The sequence below is a fragment of the Ornithodoros turicata genome, chromosome 9 (assembly GCF_037126465.1).
Source record: "Ornithodoros turicata isolate Travis chromosome 9, ASM3712646v1, whole genome shotgun sequence".
In the NCBI taxonomy this organism is placed as follows: domain Eukaryota; kingdom Metazoa; phylum Arthropoda; class Arachnida; order Ixodida; family Argasidae; genus Ornithodoros; species Ornithodoros turicata.
The window spans coordinates 24,069,784-24,087,689 of NC_088209.1; the positions used below are offsets into that span (position 1 = coordinate 24,069,784).

The window sequence follows — 17,906 nt, forward strand, 5'->3', positions numbered from 1 at the left end:
TTGTCCTGTTCTGTTGTACCTAATTCTTCTGGGAAGAAGACGAAACCCGAGACAGGGAAGAAAATAGACACAACACACACATAAAATTTCTCAAACACAGCAAAGTTTAATGGATGACAAACCCCTATATATTCGTCCTCTTCGCAGTTATGCACCAGCTAGTCAGTACCCTTCAACTCCTGTCAATCTAATTATTCTGTTGTAATTATTTCATTTTGCTCTGTATGTATATACATATATATGCTTGTCATAACCAAATCCACCACTCTGTCATGTAATGCCCCTGTCAGGGCCTTTGCCGTATTCTAAATTTGTAGATACGACTAAAGAGCTGCTTATGGCTAGAATAACACAAGTTGGGTGCGCACAGTTTCACTTCTCATGCGTTTCACTATCCTTGCTTCGCCAGGTCTCGGGTGAACTTTTCGCTGAGGATGATTTAACCAGACTCCCACCTACACCACTCTAAATCCCCTTTCCCCCCAATGCGACACCCCGACCCGAGCCACGTCCAGGTTAGTGAGCACACGCGCGGACACTCCGGTCCAGCCGGTCGCCCGCTAGTCCAGCAGCTGCCGAGCGAGAGTTCTCCGGTCACGTGACCGCCGCGTCAGGAGGAGGCCGTTCTTCTTAGTTCTTTCTTAGGTACCCAGGCCCCAGGCGACCGCCGAAAATGGAGCCCTATATATAATGAACACCATGTGCCCTGTGTCTTTCACATCTGAAGAAATGTAGTTTGCTACCTTTTCACCAAATGTAAGAGTAAAACCAGTAAAACGTACAGCTCAAGATCGGGTGTCGAAAGTCAACCCTGTGAGAAAAATCCACTACAATCCAACTTGATGCGTGCATGGTGTCTGTGTTGAATTCCGAATCTGAGTAAGTTTAATTGGTTCATGTATGACTACGGTTATGATACTCTAGACTGTTCTACCCTAGATAAGAAGAACAGAACTACACAACATTTAATATTGCACAAATACCTGGCCACTGTCAGACATTTCGACAAGATGAATCTGCGATTGTCGCGTCGACTGTTGTTCTGCCTACGCATGCATAAGTTGCCCAAAGCCTGCTTTGACGTTCGACAAACTCCATTTCTTTGTGCTGTTACAAACGAGACTTCACTGGTTCGCCTCTACGCCAAGGGAGCAAATCGTCCAAAGCACTCCTGTAACTATCTTGACCGTACAGCTGCATGTGCATTCGCGTTTCTCTATGCGTGTGTAATCTGCTTGAAAGCCACCGTTTTACTTCTAGCTAAAGAGGGCAAACCGAAGGTTGATCTCACAGATGAGGAGCTCATGGAAGTGGTTCGTATTCACCACTTTCGAGGGGACCTACAAAAGGCGCTGCGAAGACTGCAGGATACCTATGCAAAACACCTGTCACTACAAGCTGCAGCTGGTAACATGTTAAAGACGGTTGTGCTCCTTTTCTCATCCAGACTCTCCTGTCACACTGTTTCAGGAAGCTTAGATACTATTAAGGTAACTGTCGGAGGACAAGAATATACACTGACTGAAACAGCTCAGATTTCGAAGAAGAACCCGCAGCTAATCGTTTTAAACATGGCTGGCTTCCCTGATGTAAGTATCGCTTACCACTTCACCTGACCACCATGCAAAATACACAGGAGAAAGACACAAATGCGTAAGGCCTCCAATACCCGAGGATTATCGAAAGGTAGCGCGTGCAAACATCAGTGTTCGGTTTGGCTCTGTAGCAAGATCTTCTCCCTGGCACTGGCATGCACGACCCTTTTTGTCAATAGCCTTATGCCATGATTTTTATTTGACTACAAATGCAAACACTGCTTCAGGCTATAAAGCCAGTGCTGATGGCAATACAAGAGTCTGGGTTAAACATCTCAACACAGCAAGATGGTACAACAGTATACCTCCATTTGCCAAAGTAAGTTCAAGAGACACTTATGGGAAAAAGTTTACATCATTCTTGCTCCATTGTGCCCACATTATGAAAAACAAATACAGTGCAATCCCATTAATTCGAACTCGAAGGCCGCCAGAGGTTCGTTCGAATAAAGCGGGCTTCAAACCAAGGGGAGCCAGGTGCGCTGGCAGCACAAGATAGTTGTGTTGAATAAGCGTCATGGCCCGCTAGGCCTTGGCACATGTTCGCTGTGAAGCGAAAATAAAAGAGGATCATTAATATTCATACATCAAAGCAACTCGTGAAAATAATCTGTTACGTGCATTTGCATTAGTTTCTTCGGCCACAACAGAGCGCTGCAAAGAGCTGGACTGGCCCGAAAACCCAGCCCGACCCGATATCGGGCCTCAAAATCGCTTTGACTCGGGCCTGAGTCAGGCCGACCTTTTGTCTGCCATTCTTTCAGATTGAAGAACAGTAGTCTCTGTTCGAAATATTGGCGACTCTCGTCCTGAGGCACTTCCTTTCATCCTGTCAGATTGTTTTTCAACAACAACAACAACTTCATTTAATGATGTTTAATGATGATTATGATTGGGGAGTTTCATCACCAGGGGCGATGCTCTGCCCCATTACTTGCAGTAAATTCATGTTATTTAATCCTCGACGTTCGTTTTGAAAACAAAGCAACTGAGTGCCTGAGCCCTTCCTCACCTTTCTGCCGAAACACTACAACGTAGGTGTCACATTATTCTTGACTTTGCCATGTTGGGGATCACGGCCTCACTGTGGCGTGTACCGCAGATAGGCACGTGAGACACGACACCAACATGTTGGTACAAGCACAAACCGCATCAAAGGCTAAGCTTGCGCATTAGAGGCACGTGTGTGTATTTTACACTGTATTAAGCCTGAAGTTTTAGGGTTTAACCAGATTCTTCCCCAAATTTGTGCCCCGAATTGAAGGTTGCCTGTTTAGGGTGAAACCTGATTTTCGCCCAGCAAGTTGCCCTCACTGAGATGTCTGAAGGAATACGCACAAACTTGTTTGGCAGCAAGTGCAGTTACATCACCGTTTGTACCAAACCAGTACAGTTAGTTTGAGTAGCCGATTTCTCCCCGCTTTTAGTATACTGAACGTTTTTGCACCCAAAATTCGCACGAATTTAGAGTACATGTTTATGTACTCGACTTTTATCCCCCGAATTTAGGAGAAAAAAAAAATTTCCAGAAAACTTCGGGCTCTATGTATTACGAGTCTCTACTGTATGGAATGAACCAGTTAGACGGATCGCATTACAAATCTGCCTATGCAGCTGAGGGCCGGTAAGCCTGGCCAGAGTCTGGTAAGCCTTCATGGCATCAGGTACGGGCCGGTAAATCCACGCCTGTACAGTGCTCTAAGCTGTGAGACTCCATCAGCATCATTTGCAGCTTACTCACAAGCTCCGCAGAGCCTCCGTATTTTCTTCATAGGAGAAGTAGCATACTGTGGCATCCATAGCTGATGCAATATCACAGGTGTTTAGTGGGGGCATTGCTTCATCGCATGCATCATCGAAGTCTTGTCACTGCAAGCGGAAGGGCCCTCGGACGGTATCTTCTCGTATCACGCAGCCTTGAGGATTTTAGTCAGGGACCCAGGTGTTTCCAGTGCCGTTTTCGACATAACGTTAGAATGCAAGACCTTCTGGAAGAGCGGCAAACCCATAGTTGAGCAGGTAATCCTCGTGCTTAGATGAAATCAGTCCCACGTTTGCTTGCGGAGTTGATTTTGGCTGAGAAGTGACTAGTGAAGAAGTGAGAAGCTAGCCATCTCTCCGACACACCAGCAGCGCGGACCCGACGGGACCAAAACATGAGTTCGAATTAACGGGACTGCGCAGTACATGTCACGGTGTGTGCTGAACGATAGCGCAACTTTGCAATAACATTTTTCTAGGATGACGAAAGAACATAGAGAGAATTTGAGCAAAAATGCAAAAGCACTGTTCACTAAAACAAAAGAAGAGGTACTCGCTAGTGAACGCAAGTACGCCAAGGAAATTCAAAAGAACAAGCAAGGAGTTTCCGAAGATACGGTCTATAACGCAACTCTACAGGTTAGCAGCTCTGATCATACTTATAAATAAATAAATAAATGTGAAGTTGTAGAAACCTGCCTGTCAAAGGTACGGCCTTATGTCACTGGCTATTTCAGGTCAAAGCAGAAGCCGAGAACACTATCTCTCAAGCCGAAACGATGATGAAGACAAAGCAAAAAGAGTTGCTCGGAGAAAAGTAGACATACTTTATATGAATTGAATGAAGCAGTGAGGTAAGGTTTATTTTTCAAATGCACCCTCAGTAAATGAAATTGTAATAAAGCAGAGACTTAACAACTACATATATGCACTCTGGTAACAGCCTTCTCCTAACAAACCGAGCTTATAAATCTTACTCATTATTGTAAAGAGACGGAAATGGGAGGTCCTCTGTTGGCTGTAACCTGTATGAAAAAAGAAAAAAAGAAACTCTCTCTTATTCCTGTCCACAATCCACAAAATTTAAGATGTTCTCAATCCATTGCACAGGGTGCATGCAACAACACTGCCTTGGTAGAGAAAACGTAGGGGCAAAGCCAAAGGTGTGTACAGCGATTCTACTGAATGAGAGGCTCACCAGTTTTCAGGGCTGTAGACAGAACAGTGCCTGTCAATAATGTGGAACGTGTATGCAGGTCTTGGATGCTGGGATGTGTTCTTCTCGCTCTTGTGAACAACATTTCCGTGGATCACAACGCAGGATCCTAGAAAGCACATTACGTCTTTAAAGCCCACATAGCTTGGAGCTATTGTATAAATGTTCTTGCGGAACATGTAAAATAAAAGCTGAAAACTTTTGGGCACAGTTGGCTTAAAGGTAACTTTTCCTCTACATCCAACATACTAATACTGGCAGTGGCATAGGCCTGAATAAGAAGATAGCAGGGGCTGTGTACAGGGGCATATTTCTGACTGTAGGCCATATCAAATGGAGAAGGCATACTTCAGCAAAACTCACTCATGCTCATTGTGGCCAATGAATTGAGTGTGAACGAGCTGAAATGCTGCTCAAGCTTGGTGAACTGAGCAGCTCGCAGGAATTAATGAGTATCGAGTCAGCGACCATGTACAGGTTTATGCGAGCATGCGCGCGTGAATGACTGAGACTGTACTTCATTTGTGCAACGAGCACGCTTCCAAAATCGAGCACTGGGCAAGTGTGCTCTTGCTTCACCCTCACCTAATTCCCATCACATGAGCTGAACTCTCTGCAATTCAATTTTACACTCCTTGCAACGTTGAGATCAGTAAGACGAGATTACAGTTAAGAGTATGAGAGGAAGGGAGCATGCATGAGTATGCATACAAGCGAGGGTGGACACCCGGACTGCCGAACCGCAGATGGGTGAGCAAGCAGGAAGCTGAGCCGAGGACATGTGAGCATGAGTAAGAGGCAGCCACAAATGCTGACCTCTGGTGACCCTCTTTCACAGCTCTGCATCAATCGTCAAAAGGGCGTAGATTAACTGGCGCATGATGATTAAAAGAACTATAATAACTGAGAGACACGGGACACACAGACAAACACAGTAAATGGTTTAATGGCTGCGTTCCAGAACTCACCCGGAGAGTTGAGGGTACTACCATTTGCGTTCCAGAGTCAACCCGATTAGGTAGCGACTCCGAATTGACTCGCGCTACTCCCTATCAGATGGGGGTAGCTAAGAGTAGCAACGTCAGCAGAGTTGTCACCCGCTTTTGCTGCTGCTCGTCTCGGCTCCATCATGGAGTATGCAAGGAAATTTCAGCGCAGATTTCGCAGCCAAATGTTTTCTTCAGAGCAGCATGCACGGGTCCATACGTACAACGCACATCAGCTCGTTGCATGTGAAGGTCGGAAGCTGCTTCTATGCGTTTTATTAGAGCTAGCTACGGACCAGAACAGTGGCGCCGTGTGTCAGAATGCACGGTAAATACCCCTAATTCATGGCGTGAATGCCTTACGAACTCACGCATATGACCCCACACAGAAGTTAACACATTCACAGTAAAGCAAAGCAGCGGTCTCGGGTTCTGATGTCCTGGGGCCTGAATGTCACTGTCATCTGCTGTCGCCTTGTACTGTACTGTGCCCTGTACTTGTGACTGTACTCGCCCATTCTACAACCAACTTGAGGATTTCTTACCCTTGTGGTCACGTGGTATAACACTGTCACATGACCGACTCCTATGCGAGAGTTTGTTTTGGAACGCAGCCAATATATGCGGGGGGGGGGGGGGGGGGGGGGGGTACTGTCGGATTCCCTTCTTACCTGCAAAGGAATCCAACAGTGACCTGTCATATTGATACAGAGGAGCAACTGCAAAGTACCGCTTCACCACACCGCCGCCTGCCGGTAATTAATTTCTTTTTTTACCTTTTGGTGTAGGAAGTGGCATGAAGGTTCCTCTATTGCTGTAGTCATCTTTCTGTCCGACAAACTTCAGAAGAGGTCCACACTTTTCTGGGTTTCTTACAAACCTTCGTGATATTTCATCTATAAGTATATGTCATGAGATGTACTAATAAAGAGCAAGATTGTACATGTTCCACGTTATTCTTACAGACAAGTGCAACTCTTCTGCTATGCTAGCCACACTAATCATATTCTGAAGGCTTAGTTTCATCCATTGCAGTTTCTCCTTGGCAGAAACACTGTTCCTCCTGTTCGCCGACAAAAGTTTTATCATATTACCACACAATAGTGAGACGGGAATCACACCTTATTTTGTGCTTTTTTTATTTTTTTAACTTTGTTCACAATCAGCAATGTACAGTCGGTTTGTATGCTTGGGTTTCCTCGCATTTGTTAGTATTTGTATTCTTTCAATATAATTATAAAGTTTCATATTGGCCTATTTATATCTATTTTTTCCCCCTTCCCTTTCCGACCAACTTTTTCTTTCTAGCACCTAATATAATTTTTTAGTTGTTCTACTCTCTCCTGTTATTTTGTTAGCATATATTTATTTTTTGCTCAAATGGATTAAGAGTTAGACAGTGAAGGATATCTTGCAAATAATCTTGCAAATATCTTGCAAATAATCTTGCCGGGATGGTTTGAGCTGTTCCGACTGCAGAAAGGCCTCATCTAATGCTTTTAGTGCATTAACTAAGAGGATGGGTGTTTTATAAAGTTGGGATGTTGTTTTGAGATTGATAACATTTTGCTAGGTCACTTATTTCCATCATGATGGACATAACACCACGTTTAAAAGGTTTTCAAGGTTTTAAATCTTTGCAAATCGTATCCTTAATTTACTGCACGTCTGTGGAAAAAGTCATACAAAAATGCAGTGTTTACCATTAAGGTGAGATTTTGGAATATACCACAGGCAACCATTTTCCAATGTCGCATCCTCCAGAGGAAACCACAGACCAATCAGCTTCCTTGGCTCTGTGTGAAGGAAAGTGGCATCTTGATGGGGCGTCACTGAAAACAAAACATTTTTACATTGAACACACACGCTGAAGATGTGCAGTTGCCATCTTCTGCACATACCTACCTGTGCCACCGATGCCTGGATTCTAAAATTCAAATATAAGAGAGAGTAGATTTACGTACCACTGGGACATATCGACCATAGAATACATTGTGTTATCATTACATACCTTGAAGATGAACATGCTTTGCACAATAACTGGGTCTATGAATCCAATGAGTCTAACAAGTTCCTGGATTGAACATATTAATTTGGTGGTCACCTACTGTCTGTTAATGAACAGTTACAGGGGCCAACGCCAGCAACTTTACCTTCACTTTTTCGCTGAAGGATACCCGTCTGAAGGCAGGCCTCAGCCAGTGCAGCGCTGTGTAGCAATATGAATTACACGTTGCTCAATAAAAGAAAGATGATTTTAACACACAGATATTTAACATGATGTGAAATTATGTACTTGCCGTGTCCTACTTTGTTGAGGCATGCATCCTTACTGACTACAAGGTTCCCTGCTTAACAGGATTTAATGAATAGCATTCAGAATGCACCATACATAATACATATTGCCAGAACAGAAACCCACCTTCGCTGTCAAATGCTTCCTCCTCAAAGAAGTAGCGTATTTTGTCTCCAGAATTTAAAAAATATTCGTTTCGAGCCTACAATGTTTTTGCACACTGTATTCTTGGCATGTGCCATTTTTTTAGCAAACACTGTAAAAAAAAAACAATTACCTGGTCTCCCGTTGTCTTAAAGAATGTTGGATTCTCGCTCCAATTAATTTGATCTACAAGTCTTGCACACTCTTGCTTCATCTCAGTGACATCACTCTCTGGAAGAAAGTTTGGTATCGACACCATGCCCTCCGCATAAAACTGCAATTGGAAAAGAAACGCATGAATTACAACCGACCATGCATGCATATAATTCATTTACATATGTGTGCATCGATGTGCAACTGTACGTGCCATCTAGTGAGATTTCCTTTTGGTGTTCTCCTAACTGCTACAATAATAATTGTTTTCTGCTGCGTTTACAGACAATGCTTTTTGTTTATTGTCAGCTGCTGTGTTGTTAAACCTGCAGCTCTGTATGGCCGTTTGGCTTGGTAACGTCGACAGCAGTGTGCGTCCGTCCGTCCGTTACAGTTGTGGGTGAGAGAGAGAGAGAAGGAAAGCACCGAAAGGATTACGGGCGCCCGATTAAGCTATCGGTCATATTTACGCGTTTGGTAGAGTGCCCAAAGATGCAGCCATTTTGTCCCCTACAACTATGCAATTATCCGTGTGAAAGTTTGTTAGAAGTTACATGGCCCAAATCACTTCTGCAGTAGCGCTACTATTTCCTTGTGACCTGGTATTGGTCACCAAAGAACTTACATTTTCTATGTATGACTTCAAGATATCCTTCTCCATCACTGGTTGCTGTGGTGGGTTGTATCGGCTGTATCATGTGATTGTATTCATGTGTTGTATTCAAGCAAGTATGCGAGGTCGGATGGATTGCGGGATGGATAACGACCAGATAACGACATATTCGTAACGAGTGGCGGCGGGCGGCGGCAGCTTTGGATGGGCTTATCCAGGCTTATCCTTTTTGGATCAGGGCCAGAGCTCGTGTAAGAGCCGCAAGGGCCGTAAGAGCTTCACAGGCGTAGAGACTAGAAAAAGCCCCTAAAAAAGAGAGAGAGAAAAAAATAGAAACACTACAACATCGTCAACTTTCTCTGCTTTCTCTCGACTCTTTTTGCCAGGCTTCTAGGTGGCGCTTTGTCCGCTCTATGCTCAGTGTCGAGTAGTCGCTGCCGAAGCCCAATAGCGAGAACTTTGGTTCCGGTTTCGGTCTTGTTTGTTCCAGTGTTGGAGGTCCTCGTCTTCCCCGGTTTTGCAGATGGTGCATTCCGCGCTGTCAGTGTGGGACAGTTCTTGCATTCGTCGTCTCGTTAATAGGGATCCCGTCCGGGCTTGAAAAAGGAGTCCGCTTCTGTGGTCGCCCCTGTAGAACGTTTCTGGTGCTCGCTGATCTTTGTTTTCACTGTAGAGGCTCTTCTTTTTACCCGTTGCGGTTCGCCACCTTTCTTCCTCTATCTTGTTCATTTCCTTCGTGATGATCCTCGCCCACTCTGTTTCGCTTTTGGCTTTCTGCCTTGTCGTTCCCCTGCTGTACGTCCGGTCTAATTCTTTTGATCCATGAGATTTTAGTGCGTATGTACCGATAGTATAGGTAGTGTATCGTAACACATAGGTGGTGCCCTTTACCGAACTTCACATCGCTTGAGCCAAGCCAATCCAGCATACATTCTGAATTCGCGTTTCGCTCCTGCAAACTATCAATATACCTCTCCCTGTTTGTAAACAAATGACGTCATAGTGTTCGACAGCGCCACCAGTTTGGTAGAGTTGAACTATGCTATAAGCTAGGGGCGAACAAGGTCGCGCCCAAAATCCATGGTCTTGAGGGTGTATTACCATGGTCCCTGAATGGGATGCGACCTTCGGTCCTACTTTCCTTAGGAGGCATCGAACAAGTGACCATTCGTGGAACCCAGCCCTCACCTTCCGATTTGTTTGTCTACCAACGTCATGATGACGTTTCTCGGGTAGAGGTCTATATTTTATTCACTCTGAATTTAAAATTTTAGCTTTGTTTCTTTTGAAAACGAAACTTTCTGCGAAGTTTGCGTTTCGCAGTTTTTTCACTAAAGCCTTTGGGCTAAAGTCAGTGATTTCCCCAGGATTTTCTTCTAGGGGGGGGGGGGGGGGGGGTGCGACGTAATACGTGACGGTATCACATGACGTCACAACCACGTGACCATATCCTATGACGTCACGTATGATGTGACCCAGTGGCTTCTCCCAGGATTTCCGTTTTGGGGGTATCGGGATTTGAAGGAGTGGAATGGGGGGGGGGGGGGGTACAAATGCGCTTTAGAAGACTTGCCCATTAACAGCTGTGTTTCTGGCTAAATGTAGCGACATTCAGTTTTCAAACAGTAACGCTTTATTACGATGAACTTTTTTTTTGCTGCTCTCAGAGTACCACCTATAGGTAGTTCAGAGTTGCGAGCATCTTCATTTCTGGTAAAAATGTTGTGTGACATTAAAAACAGAAAACGAGGACAGGATACGAGAAACGCAAAAAAACAAAACAAAAAAAAAACAACATACGCACACACGACGCAGAGCAGTTCTCTTCATGTGAAGCGGTAAGTTTCCCCTGCATAGCCTCCCTGGTTTCCGGAACCATTTTTCAAAAGCTTTATCTGTTAACTCGTGGTACCTGTCTGCGCTGCCATCAGGCGTCACCTGCAGTCGCGGAATCTGTGGTCCTTCGATGGATATCTTCATCAGAGCGTCAACATGCGCAGGAAGCGCTTCTTTCGCTACTGCTTGCGAGCGCGAGCAGGCTTTCCTGCGATGCGAGTTCCGTGGGGTAGCGTCTGTAAATTCGGTATTCACTGCAGAGATCCGCCTCGTTGGCCTTGCAGAGATTAACTATCTTTTCAAAGTCGACATCCTCTGGCTCTCGAGAAAAATCCTATGCAGCTTTGCAAGCTCTTGAAGATCATCTGAGAACCTCATCTTCATGTTTGCAACGATTGAAGACCTGTATCGATTGCCAAGTCTCCGCAGACATTCGTCCGTAGTTGATGAATCGTCAGTCTGAACGCCGTTACTCCTGGCGTCGTCGACAGTAGTTTTAGTCCTGGAAATGAACTCGAGCTCTGTGTTCTCAATAGAAGATATGACAGTATTTATGAGTGCCGTTGCTTCACTTAAATTCCCTTTGGATGAAAGATGAATGATGAAAGGTGGAAGTCACTGAAAAGGTTAGCCGGCTGTAGGACTCGAACCCACATCTTCTGGATTACCGGTCACGTCCCTTTGGACGACTGGAGTGACTAAGCCTTGCAAGAGGTGTCAGAAGCTTGGAAAGCAAGAGGAGTACAAAAACTGGTACCCTTACGCGACGTCTGTGCAGTGAACACTGGCGAAGTAGTGTCCCTTCTATACGTCATTCCTGCGCAAAGTGGATCCAGAGCTCCGTTTTTATATGCCGTCAGGGCTTCCTCGACCCATCACGTCGCTCATCAGCAGGCTTCGCCTCAACGTGCCATATAGTGGCCAAGGTCTCATCCCCCAACTGCGGTCTGTGTGATGTATAGTTGAAGATGTGGATCATATACTCCCAAGTCTGCCCGAGGTACAGTGCACAGTTGTACCCTTGTGTCATCGCTGGCCCGCCTGGATAATCGCCCATACTCCACCGGAAAGGTTTTTGGGTGCTGGCACGGAAATCAGCTCATACCTGCCATACGCGCCCTTGTGCAGTTCCTCGATTCGACGGACCTTTTTGACGCTCTGTGACGCTCTTTGTTTTTCGTGCATTGAGATTTTCACTCTCCTACACTGTTGCCTTTGGTGCCAAGTTTTGTGGTGATGTTTTCAACTATTCCATTGCCAAGTGTATAGATATGTGTAGTTTCCCTTTCTTCTTTTCTGAATAACGCGTCCCGGAGTAGCCTGTCCTGAGTGGCTCGGGGACTAACATCTCCATTTTTTTCTTTTTTTCTTTTATGAATCAAACAAGCGCAGTCGTATCGTTTGCCATTGGCACTTCCTATACTTCTTCCTGCTTTCTGCAACCGAAATGGTGACTACGAAGGAGGCTCCGCACCACGTGATAGTGAAAGCCCAATGAAAGAGGCAAGACGCCGTAGACCGCATGAGAGAGAAGGAAAGCAGCGATCCTCAAAGGTTCGCGCTACTTTTACGAAGTATTGGGGCATATAGGGGCTTTACGAATACACGGCTCGGAGCGCCTCCGAGCGAATAAACATAAACGCCCTAAGTATGGCCAAGTCAAGTATGTTGGAGCGCACATGTGGAGGGAGGGAGGGGATATATAACCAAGGCGGGCTGCGCGGGATTTTCAATTCACGCGAGACTCTCCGGTACGCCTCGAACTTTATTTACTGATTACTTTTTTTTTTTCGAATTCTAAAGGCCAGCAGATTAGAGAGACAATGATATAGCCAACACTTTGTGGAGTTGGAAGGAGGCAAACAAAAGGCTTATGACTATAGAGCCCGGAAATTTATGTCCTACAAAATACCAAAATAGGCAATAAAATGCAAAACTAGGAACTTTAATCTGGTACGCTCTTTGGCTTTGTTGGTGAAAGGCTACGGTACCATATCCAAGCTTTGACGTCTCGTACACGAGTGGTGAGACGTCTCGGAACCACGCTATATCGAATAATACTTTTAGTTCTCCGCCCCCGAAGATCTTGAAAGGTCTAGAGAGGCCAAAGCTTTTGATCAAATGTACATGAACCCCTTCTAGCAAACCAAGGTACTGAAGGAAACCAATAAGCAAAAAGGAACAAAAGGCGCAAGCTCGCAGAAACGAAAAGCAAAATGCAGTACTCAGCACGAACCTGAATGGCGCATGCACTCACACCTACACCTCTACAAAAAGACCTACTGGCAAGAATCTGGCACCTATTCCGATCGTCTCAATCGCTCCAAATCACGTGGTGCGCTGACCATTCCCCGCGTTCCCGGTCGCCGCGGTTTCGGTTTCGGCTCATTTGCATATCAAAATTCGGAGATGGATATTTTAACGCACGTGCGTGTTTCAGGATCTGTTAAACGTGAAATGGCTTGTAGATAGGATAATCTCTCGACCTGCCATCTGGATTTTGCCCGAAAACCCCTAATTAAAAAGTTAATTAATGAATTTTAGGTAATGAGTTATCTTGTAGTTGCACACTTTCTTCGCGAGGATGTCCGCATGGCCGTTGAACTCGACTGCAAAAACGACATCTATGCTGCTCTCGTAGCTTTTTTTAAATAAAAATTCTGTAGAGGCTAAAAATAAACAGCCTATATACTCGTATGGGAGAAAATTCAATAACTATAATAGGACAGACCATCTTTGGACTTACGTGTTCTTGATGCGTGCAACAAGGAACCTCGTCATGATGTATAAGCCGTTTCCTGTACAAATATAGATATTTTATTTTTTGTACACTTTCTTGGCCCCTTTAGCTTGTGTATTGTAAAGTTTATATGGCTTCGCTTATACAACTGCCACGTGGGTATGCAACACATACACAAAATACGCTCCGTTTGCGTCACTCGATTTTCAATGTCCCTTCAAACCGGGGCTCTCCGTACTTTCACTTTGAATCTTTGAGTAACGTTCTTTCACAAGTGTTCAACGAATGCGCAGAGCTTCATGACGTCAGGTACCGGAAGAACGCCACACAACTTGCGAGAACCGCCACCAGGGGCGTTATTACGTGCGACGTAGCTCCATTGCACCCGTCCTCCGCACAGTAACATTCTTCCCAGTAAACGCCGTTGTCGTCGTATCCCCAGTCGCACCCCCAGTTGACGCCCCGCTCCGAGATTTGGGCGCAACGTCGTTCCACGCTTCGCCATCGGCCATCCCCTGAAAAAGAATTCAGAAAACAGTTGTGCGCCAATTTCTATAGGAAACAGTGCGCGAATAAAGGCTAATATACGGTACATACACATAGCAGACGATTAAAGGGACAGCTGGCTCTCAGAGCATCCGTTTGTAGATTTTCGTTTCCCACGAGAAATGCATTCCCTAACTGGCCCTGCTTTTGCCTTTGCCAACTTCAGCGGTACACTCTAAAAACAGAACTTCACCGCATAGCATGCTGTGCGCCAACCATTGCCGAGAATGATAGGGTTATCGCTTCTGATTCGAAGAGATACGGGGGCGTACGCCTTTTTGGTGGCAATTTGGATGAAAATTGCCACAAAAAGGCGTACGCCCCAGTCTCTCTTCGAATCAGAAGCGATAACGCTATCATTCTTGGCAATGGTTGGCAATGGACAAAAAAGGCGTGCGCCTCCCGTTTTCAACAAATCAGGGCAGATAACGATATCATTCGAGATGATGGTTGGCTATGAGCGTGCTATGCGGTGAAGTTCATTTTTAAGAGTGTACGGACATAAAAGCTGGTGGGAGATAAAGCATTTGTCGGGGAATTCACTCACAGATGAATCCTCTAGGTCCCTGCATAATCCTCTTGTAGCAGAAGGTACCCAGCGCGTGAGCCTCTTCTCCGAGACACTCGACTGGGGTGTTCTTCCTCTTGTCATAGTACGCGTACGCGCCGCAATGATCTTCACCCTTGGGATCCTCGCTGGTACTGCACTGGTAGCACTTGATGCAGCATGCTGTCATGGAACGTAGACATACCGTGAAAATATGTCATTTTATTACGGCGGTTGTTGACGGTTTAGAATGGTGGATGTCAACCTTCTTTGCTCCCTGCATCTCTTTGTCATTGGATACATCGAATACATATTTGTATTATAGTGTTTCTTCGGGATTTCTTGAAAGTATTCTTCGTTGTGCGCGACCTTGCCGCATGATTCGGGTTCGGAATCCCGTATTTTCTAAATGTGGACCCCCGGATCTGTTTTCTTTTTTTTTTTATCCTCATCTCGAATAAATACAGACATATTTGGACTGATAGGGCAAGCCCTGTTGAACAGTCCATTAACAACATGATTGCTGTGCAACTGTCCCCACGAGGTCGTAGAGGACTGTATATCCACTTACGCATTAATTCATTGCTATTGTAAATGGTAAGACGGTGCTCTTCTCTTTTTTCGTTGCTCCTTAGTACTGGAGTAGCCGAGTCAAGTTTTCTCGGAAGGCTATCTCTTTCATCTTGAAATTCCTTCGCGTGGCGTTACCAACTACACCACTTCACCAGTTTGCTGAAAAGCTCTCTCTCTCGTTTCCTTTCTTCTTTTTTTTTCACTTTTATGTCAACGTATTGATGAAGATCAAAAGAATGCGAAGGAACGAGAAATATCTGCAATATTCTGCACTACTTTCAGTCAGATCTCGTTTTAATGCTACTTGACTGCTGTTCTCGGCTATCGGCTTTTTGGTAAGTTGTGTCATCAGCTAACGTATTTGTCACGTGTCACGGACGACGTATATGGGTTGAGTATCGGGTTGCTGCGGTCATTTTTCGCGGAATGGACACCTGAAAACAAAGTTCGCTTAGTTGCCGTCATTCTAGGGATGGAACGATATCGATACTCGGTACCATCGGTACTATCGACATTTTATGCCTGCGATGTTATCGGCACTTTTAAAATATCGATATTCACATCGTTGTACAATGGTTGGCCTTCAGCGTGCTATGTGATGAAGCTACAACTTCACCACATAGCACGCTCCTAGCCAACCACCATCTCTAATGATACCGTTATAGGCCCTGATTTGTTGAAAACGGGAGGTGTACGCCTTTTTTGTGACAGTTATGAACAGCATAAGTGTCAAAAAAAAAAAAAGGTGTACGCCTCCCGTTTTCAACGAATCAGTGCAGATAACGATACCATTAGAGATGGTGGTTGGCTAGGAGCGTGCTATGTGGTGAAGTTCATTTTTAAGAGCGTAGCACGCTGTGCGCCAATCATTGCCACGAATGATAAGGTTATAGGGTTCCGGGATTTCGGATTAATCCGAAAAACTCCGCTTTCGTGCGGTTAATACCTGACTTATCAGCAAGAAAGTTGTGCATTGAAGACCTATTTACAGTATTCCGTGCGTTTCGTGTTACGCCGCGAGCGCCTGGAATCGCGCATCATCTCAAAATTTTCTCAATCACGTGGAATTTTCCTTGAATACACTCTTAAAAAAAGACGCCTCGGCGGAGGGAGCCTGTGGCCCCACCCACCAGGAATGTTCCGGAGAAGGGCTGACGTTCCTGGCCCGCCTGTATAGAGCTAAACATTAATGGCTATTTGTAAAATGTTGGGTACCAAACGGGGTACCGACCATTAGTGAGACTGGCATAAGGGCGGGACGAAGATCAACGGACCATGGAAGGGGGGTGAATTAAAATATATTCCTTCGGGTTTGTTGGTGAGAAAGAAGTTACATGCCTCCTTTCTTTGCCCGTTTCTTTCTTGTAGCTTGTAAATTTTAGCAATTTGACACCCTCTTGGGGGATATTTTACTTTCAACTGGCATTCCTTACATTACATTTCAGCAGGGGCGGAGGACTGCTGTCCTTGTACACATTCTATCATCCGCGGCCCTATAGGAGACACCATGGTAATATGCGAATGAAACGCTAGCTGTATTAAGAGATGTCTATATAGTCCTTGGTGCCTTCTTTTCGATTGCTTTAACCTGGAAGGAAGTTCACATAATCCTAGCCAACGGCTGCAGTATTTAAATCTTGCCACTTTACCCCACAGTGCGCTTTGCTCGCCTATAATCATGAAATAACTCATCAATGAAAAATAATCCTGCATCACAGTGCGTTAGATCTTGTGCTGCAAACTTCAGAGTATCTCACGCGACTTTGTGTGACACACCCAAACATTTCAACCTCATCGCACTCCATCTTTCATCAAAGGAGGCCGCCATGTTGATGGCCGACTCCGAGACGGTGCGTTTTTTGGGCTCACCTTCGTAGACACAAGTAAAGAGGATGATGACGCTCAGCCAAGTCACGTTAAGATGTAGCGAATGCATATTCCTCGAGTTCTCGTGTTACTGAATCATCAAGTCCCGCGTAACGTCGCCAACTTTTACAGGAGTACAAAATACATTCCCTACTCGTTCGGCAGGTGGGGTTACCTGGCTCAGGTACGTACAGGATGTGGTGGTTCGTTCTCCCTCACCTGTAAGTAGCCCTTTCCACCAGCTGCGTCCTCCTCTCTCAAAACTGTCGAAGGGCCAATGCCTTCTAATTTTCTAACGAAGCCAGAAAATGCGTGTTCATGGTCCATGCACACGAGATTCCCTTCGGTCGCGTCCGTTTCTGAGCATAGTTCTTGTGAGCTCAGGTTACAGACTGGAGGTGGTATAACGTGAAATTAGACAAATCAAGCAATTAAAGCAAATAACAAAATATTTTTGTCACCATTTCCCCACTCATGCTCGACGCGGTATTATCGCATTCGTCTTGGCAGCAGCTTTGCTATTCCCCGCCTCCGAACCAATTGCGGGAAAGAAATTTTTGGAATTTACTGTGCCTTTGCTACTCAATTCAACTGAAGATGTCGGGGTTGACATTATTTATAGTGAGAGAGATAGCATTGTCGGCTATTTTTTTCGCACTTGAGTCCGTTTGTTGTTCTTGTTTACGTATGCGCGCTTTGCAAAAGTCAGCATGTTAACCTGTATGCTTATTGATGCCCCTTTTGCCTGCGGCTTTTTGCTCACTCCGATTTCATATCACCATCAGCAATGGGGTAGAGTATCGCCCCTGGCGATGAAGCTCCCCATTCCACATCTTAAAAATAAAGTTGTTGTTGTTGTTGTTGTTTACATTTCACATTTTTTGTGAACAAAGTGTTATTGTCATTAAATAAAAACTTTCATTTGGTTTAGTTCGCGGAAACGTTAACAAGCAGGAATTGCCCAGCTACTCCGAAAGAGCTTCTCTTCAGTATTTCTTAATACTCCCGAGTAACAAATGTAAATATCGTTAAAA

At 45.0% G+C, this 17,906-nt stretch overlaps 3 protein-coding genes across 7 annotated transcripts; 1 reads left to right on the forward strand and 2 right to left on the reverse strand.

Annotated features, from left to right (window-relative positions):
• The first annotated feature begins 673 nt into the window (after positions 1-673).
• On the forward strand, positions 674-4,782 carry LOC135368430 (ribosome-recycling factor, mitochondrial-like). Its single transcript, XM_064601683.1, has 9 exons — positions 674-879; positions 940-1,173; positions 1,261-1,407; positions 1,471-1,589; positions 1,823-1,914; positions 3,836-3,995; positions 4,094-4,210; positions 4,467-4,519; positions 4,613-4,782. The coding sequence occupies exons 2-7, from the start codon at positions 1,011-1,013 to the stop codon at positions 4,175-4,177; spliced, it is 765 nt and encodes a 254-aa protein (XP_064457753.1). The 5' UTR covers positions 674-879; positions 940-1,010; the 3' UTR covers positions 4,178-4,210; positions 4,467-4,519; positions 4,613-4,782.
• Positions 4,194-9,087, reverse strand: LOC135368429 (phytanoyl-CoA dioxygenase domain-containing protein 1-like). Of its 3 annotated transcripts, none has more exons than XM_064601681.1 (11): positions 8,777-9,055; positions 8,132-8,272; positions 7,981-8,056; positions 7,859-7,906; positions 7,712-7,767; positions 7,570-7,632; positions 7,464-7,485; positions 7,262-7,354; positions 6,335-6,454; positions 4,555-4,681; positions 4,194-4,381 (listed from the first exon to the last, which is right to left on the reverse strand). In XM_064601681.1, exons 1-11 carry the CDS (start codon positions 8,810-8,812, stop codon positions 4,330-4,332), a joined length of 834 nt encoding a protein of 277 aa, XP_064457751.1. In that variant the 5' UTR covers positions 8,813-9,055; the 3' UTR covers positions 4,194-4,329. The 3 variants fall into 3 exon arrangements, with proteins under 3 accessions (XP_064457751.1, XP_064457750.1, XP_064457752.1); XM_064601680.1 differs by having other exon boundaries at positions 7,262-7,390; positions 8,777-9,047; XM_064601682.1 differs by lacking the exon at positions 6,335-6,454 and having other exon boundaries at positions 7,262-7,390; positions 8,777-9,087.
• A 4,314-nt stretch (positions 9,088-13,401) lies between these two features.
• Positions 13,402-17,066, reverse strand: LOC135367822 (uncharacterized). 3 transcript variants are annotated; one of them, XM_064600941.1, is made up of 3 exons: positions 16,876-17,066; positions 14,434-14,616; positions 13,402-13,855 (listed from the first exon to the last, which is right to left on the reverse strand). In XM_064600941.1, the coding sequence occupies exons 1-3, from the start codon at positions 16,940-16,942 to the stop codon at positions 13,638-13,640; spliced, it is 468 nt and encodes a 155-aa protein (XP_064457011.1). In that variant the 5' UTR covers positions 16,943-17,066; the 3' UTR covers positions 13,402-13,637. The 3 variants fall into 3 exon arrangements, with proteins under 3 accessions (XP_064457011.1, XP_064457012.1, XP_064457013.1); XM_064600942.1 differs by lacking the exon at positions 16,876-17,066 and adding an exon at positions 16,656-16,830; XM_064600943.1 differs by lacking the exon at positions 16,876-17,066 and adding an exon at positions 15,005-15,619.
• Positions 17,067-17,906: the final 840 nt, after the last annotated feature.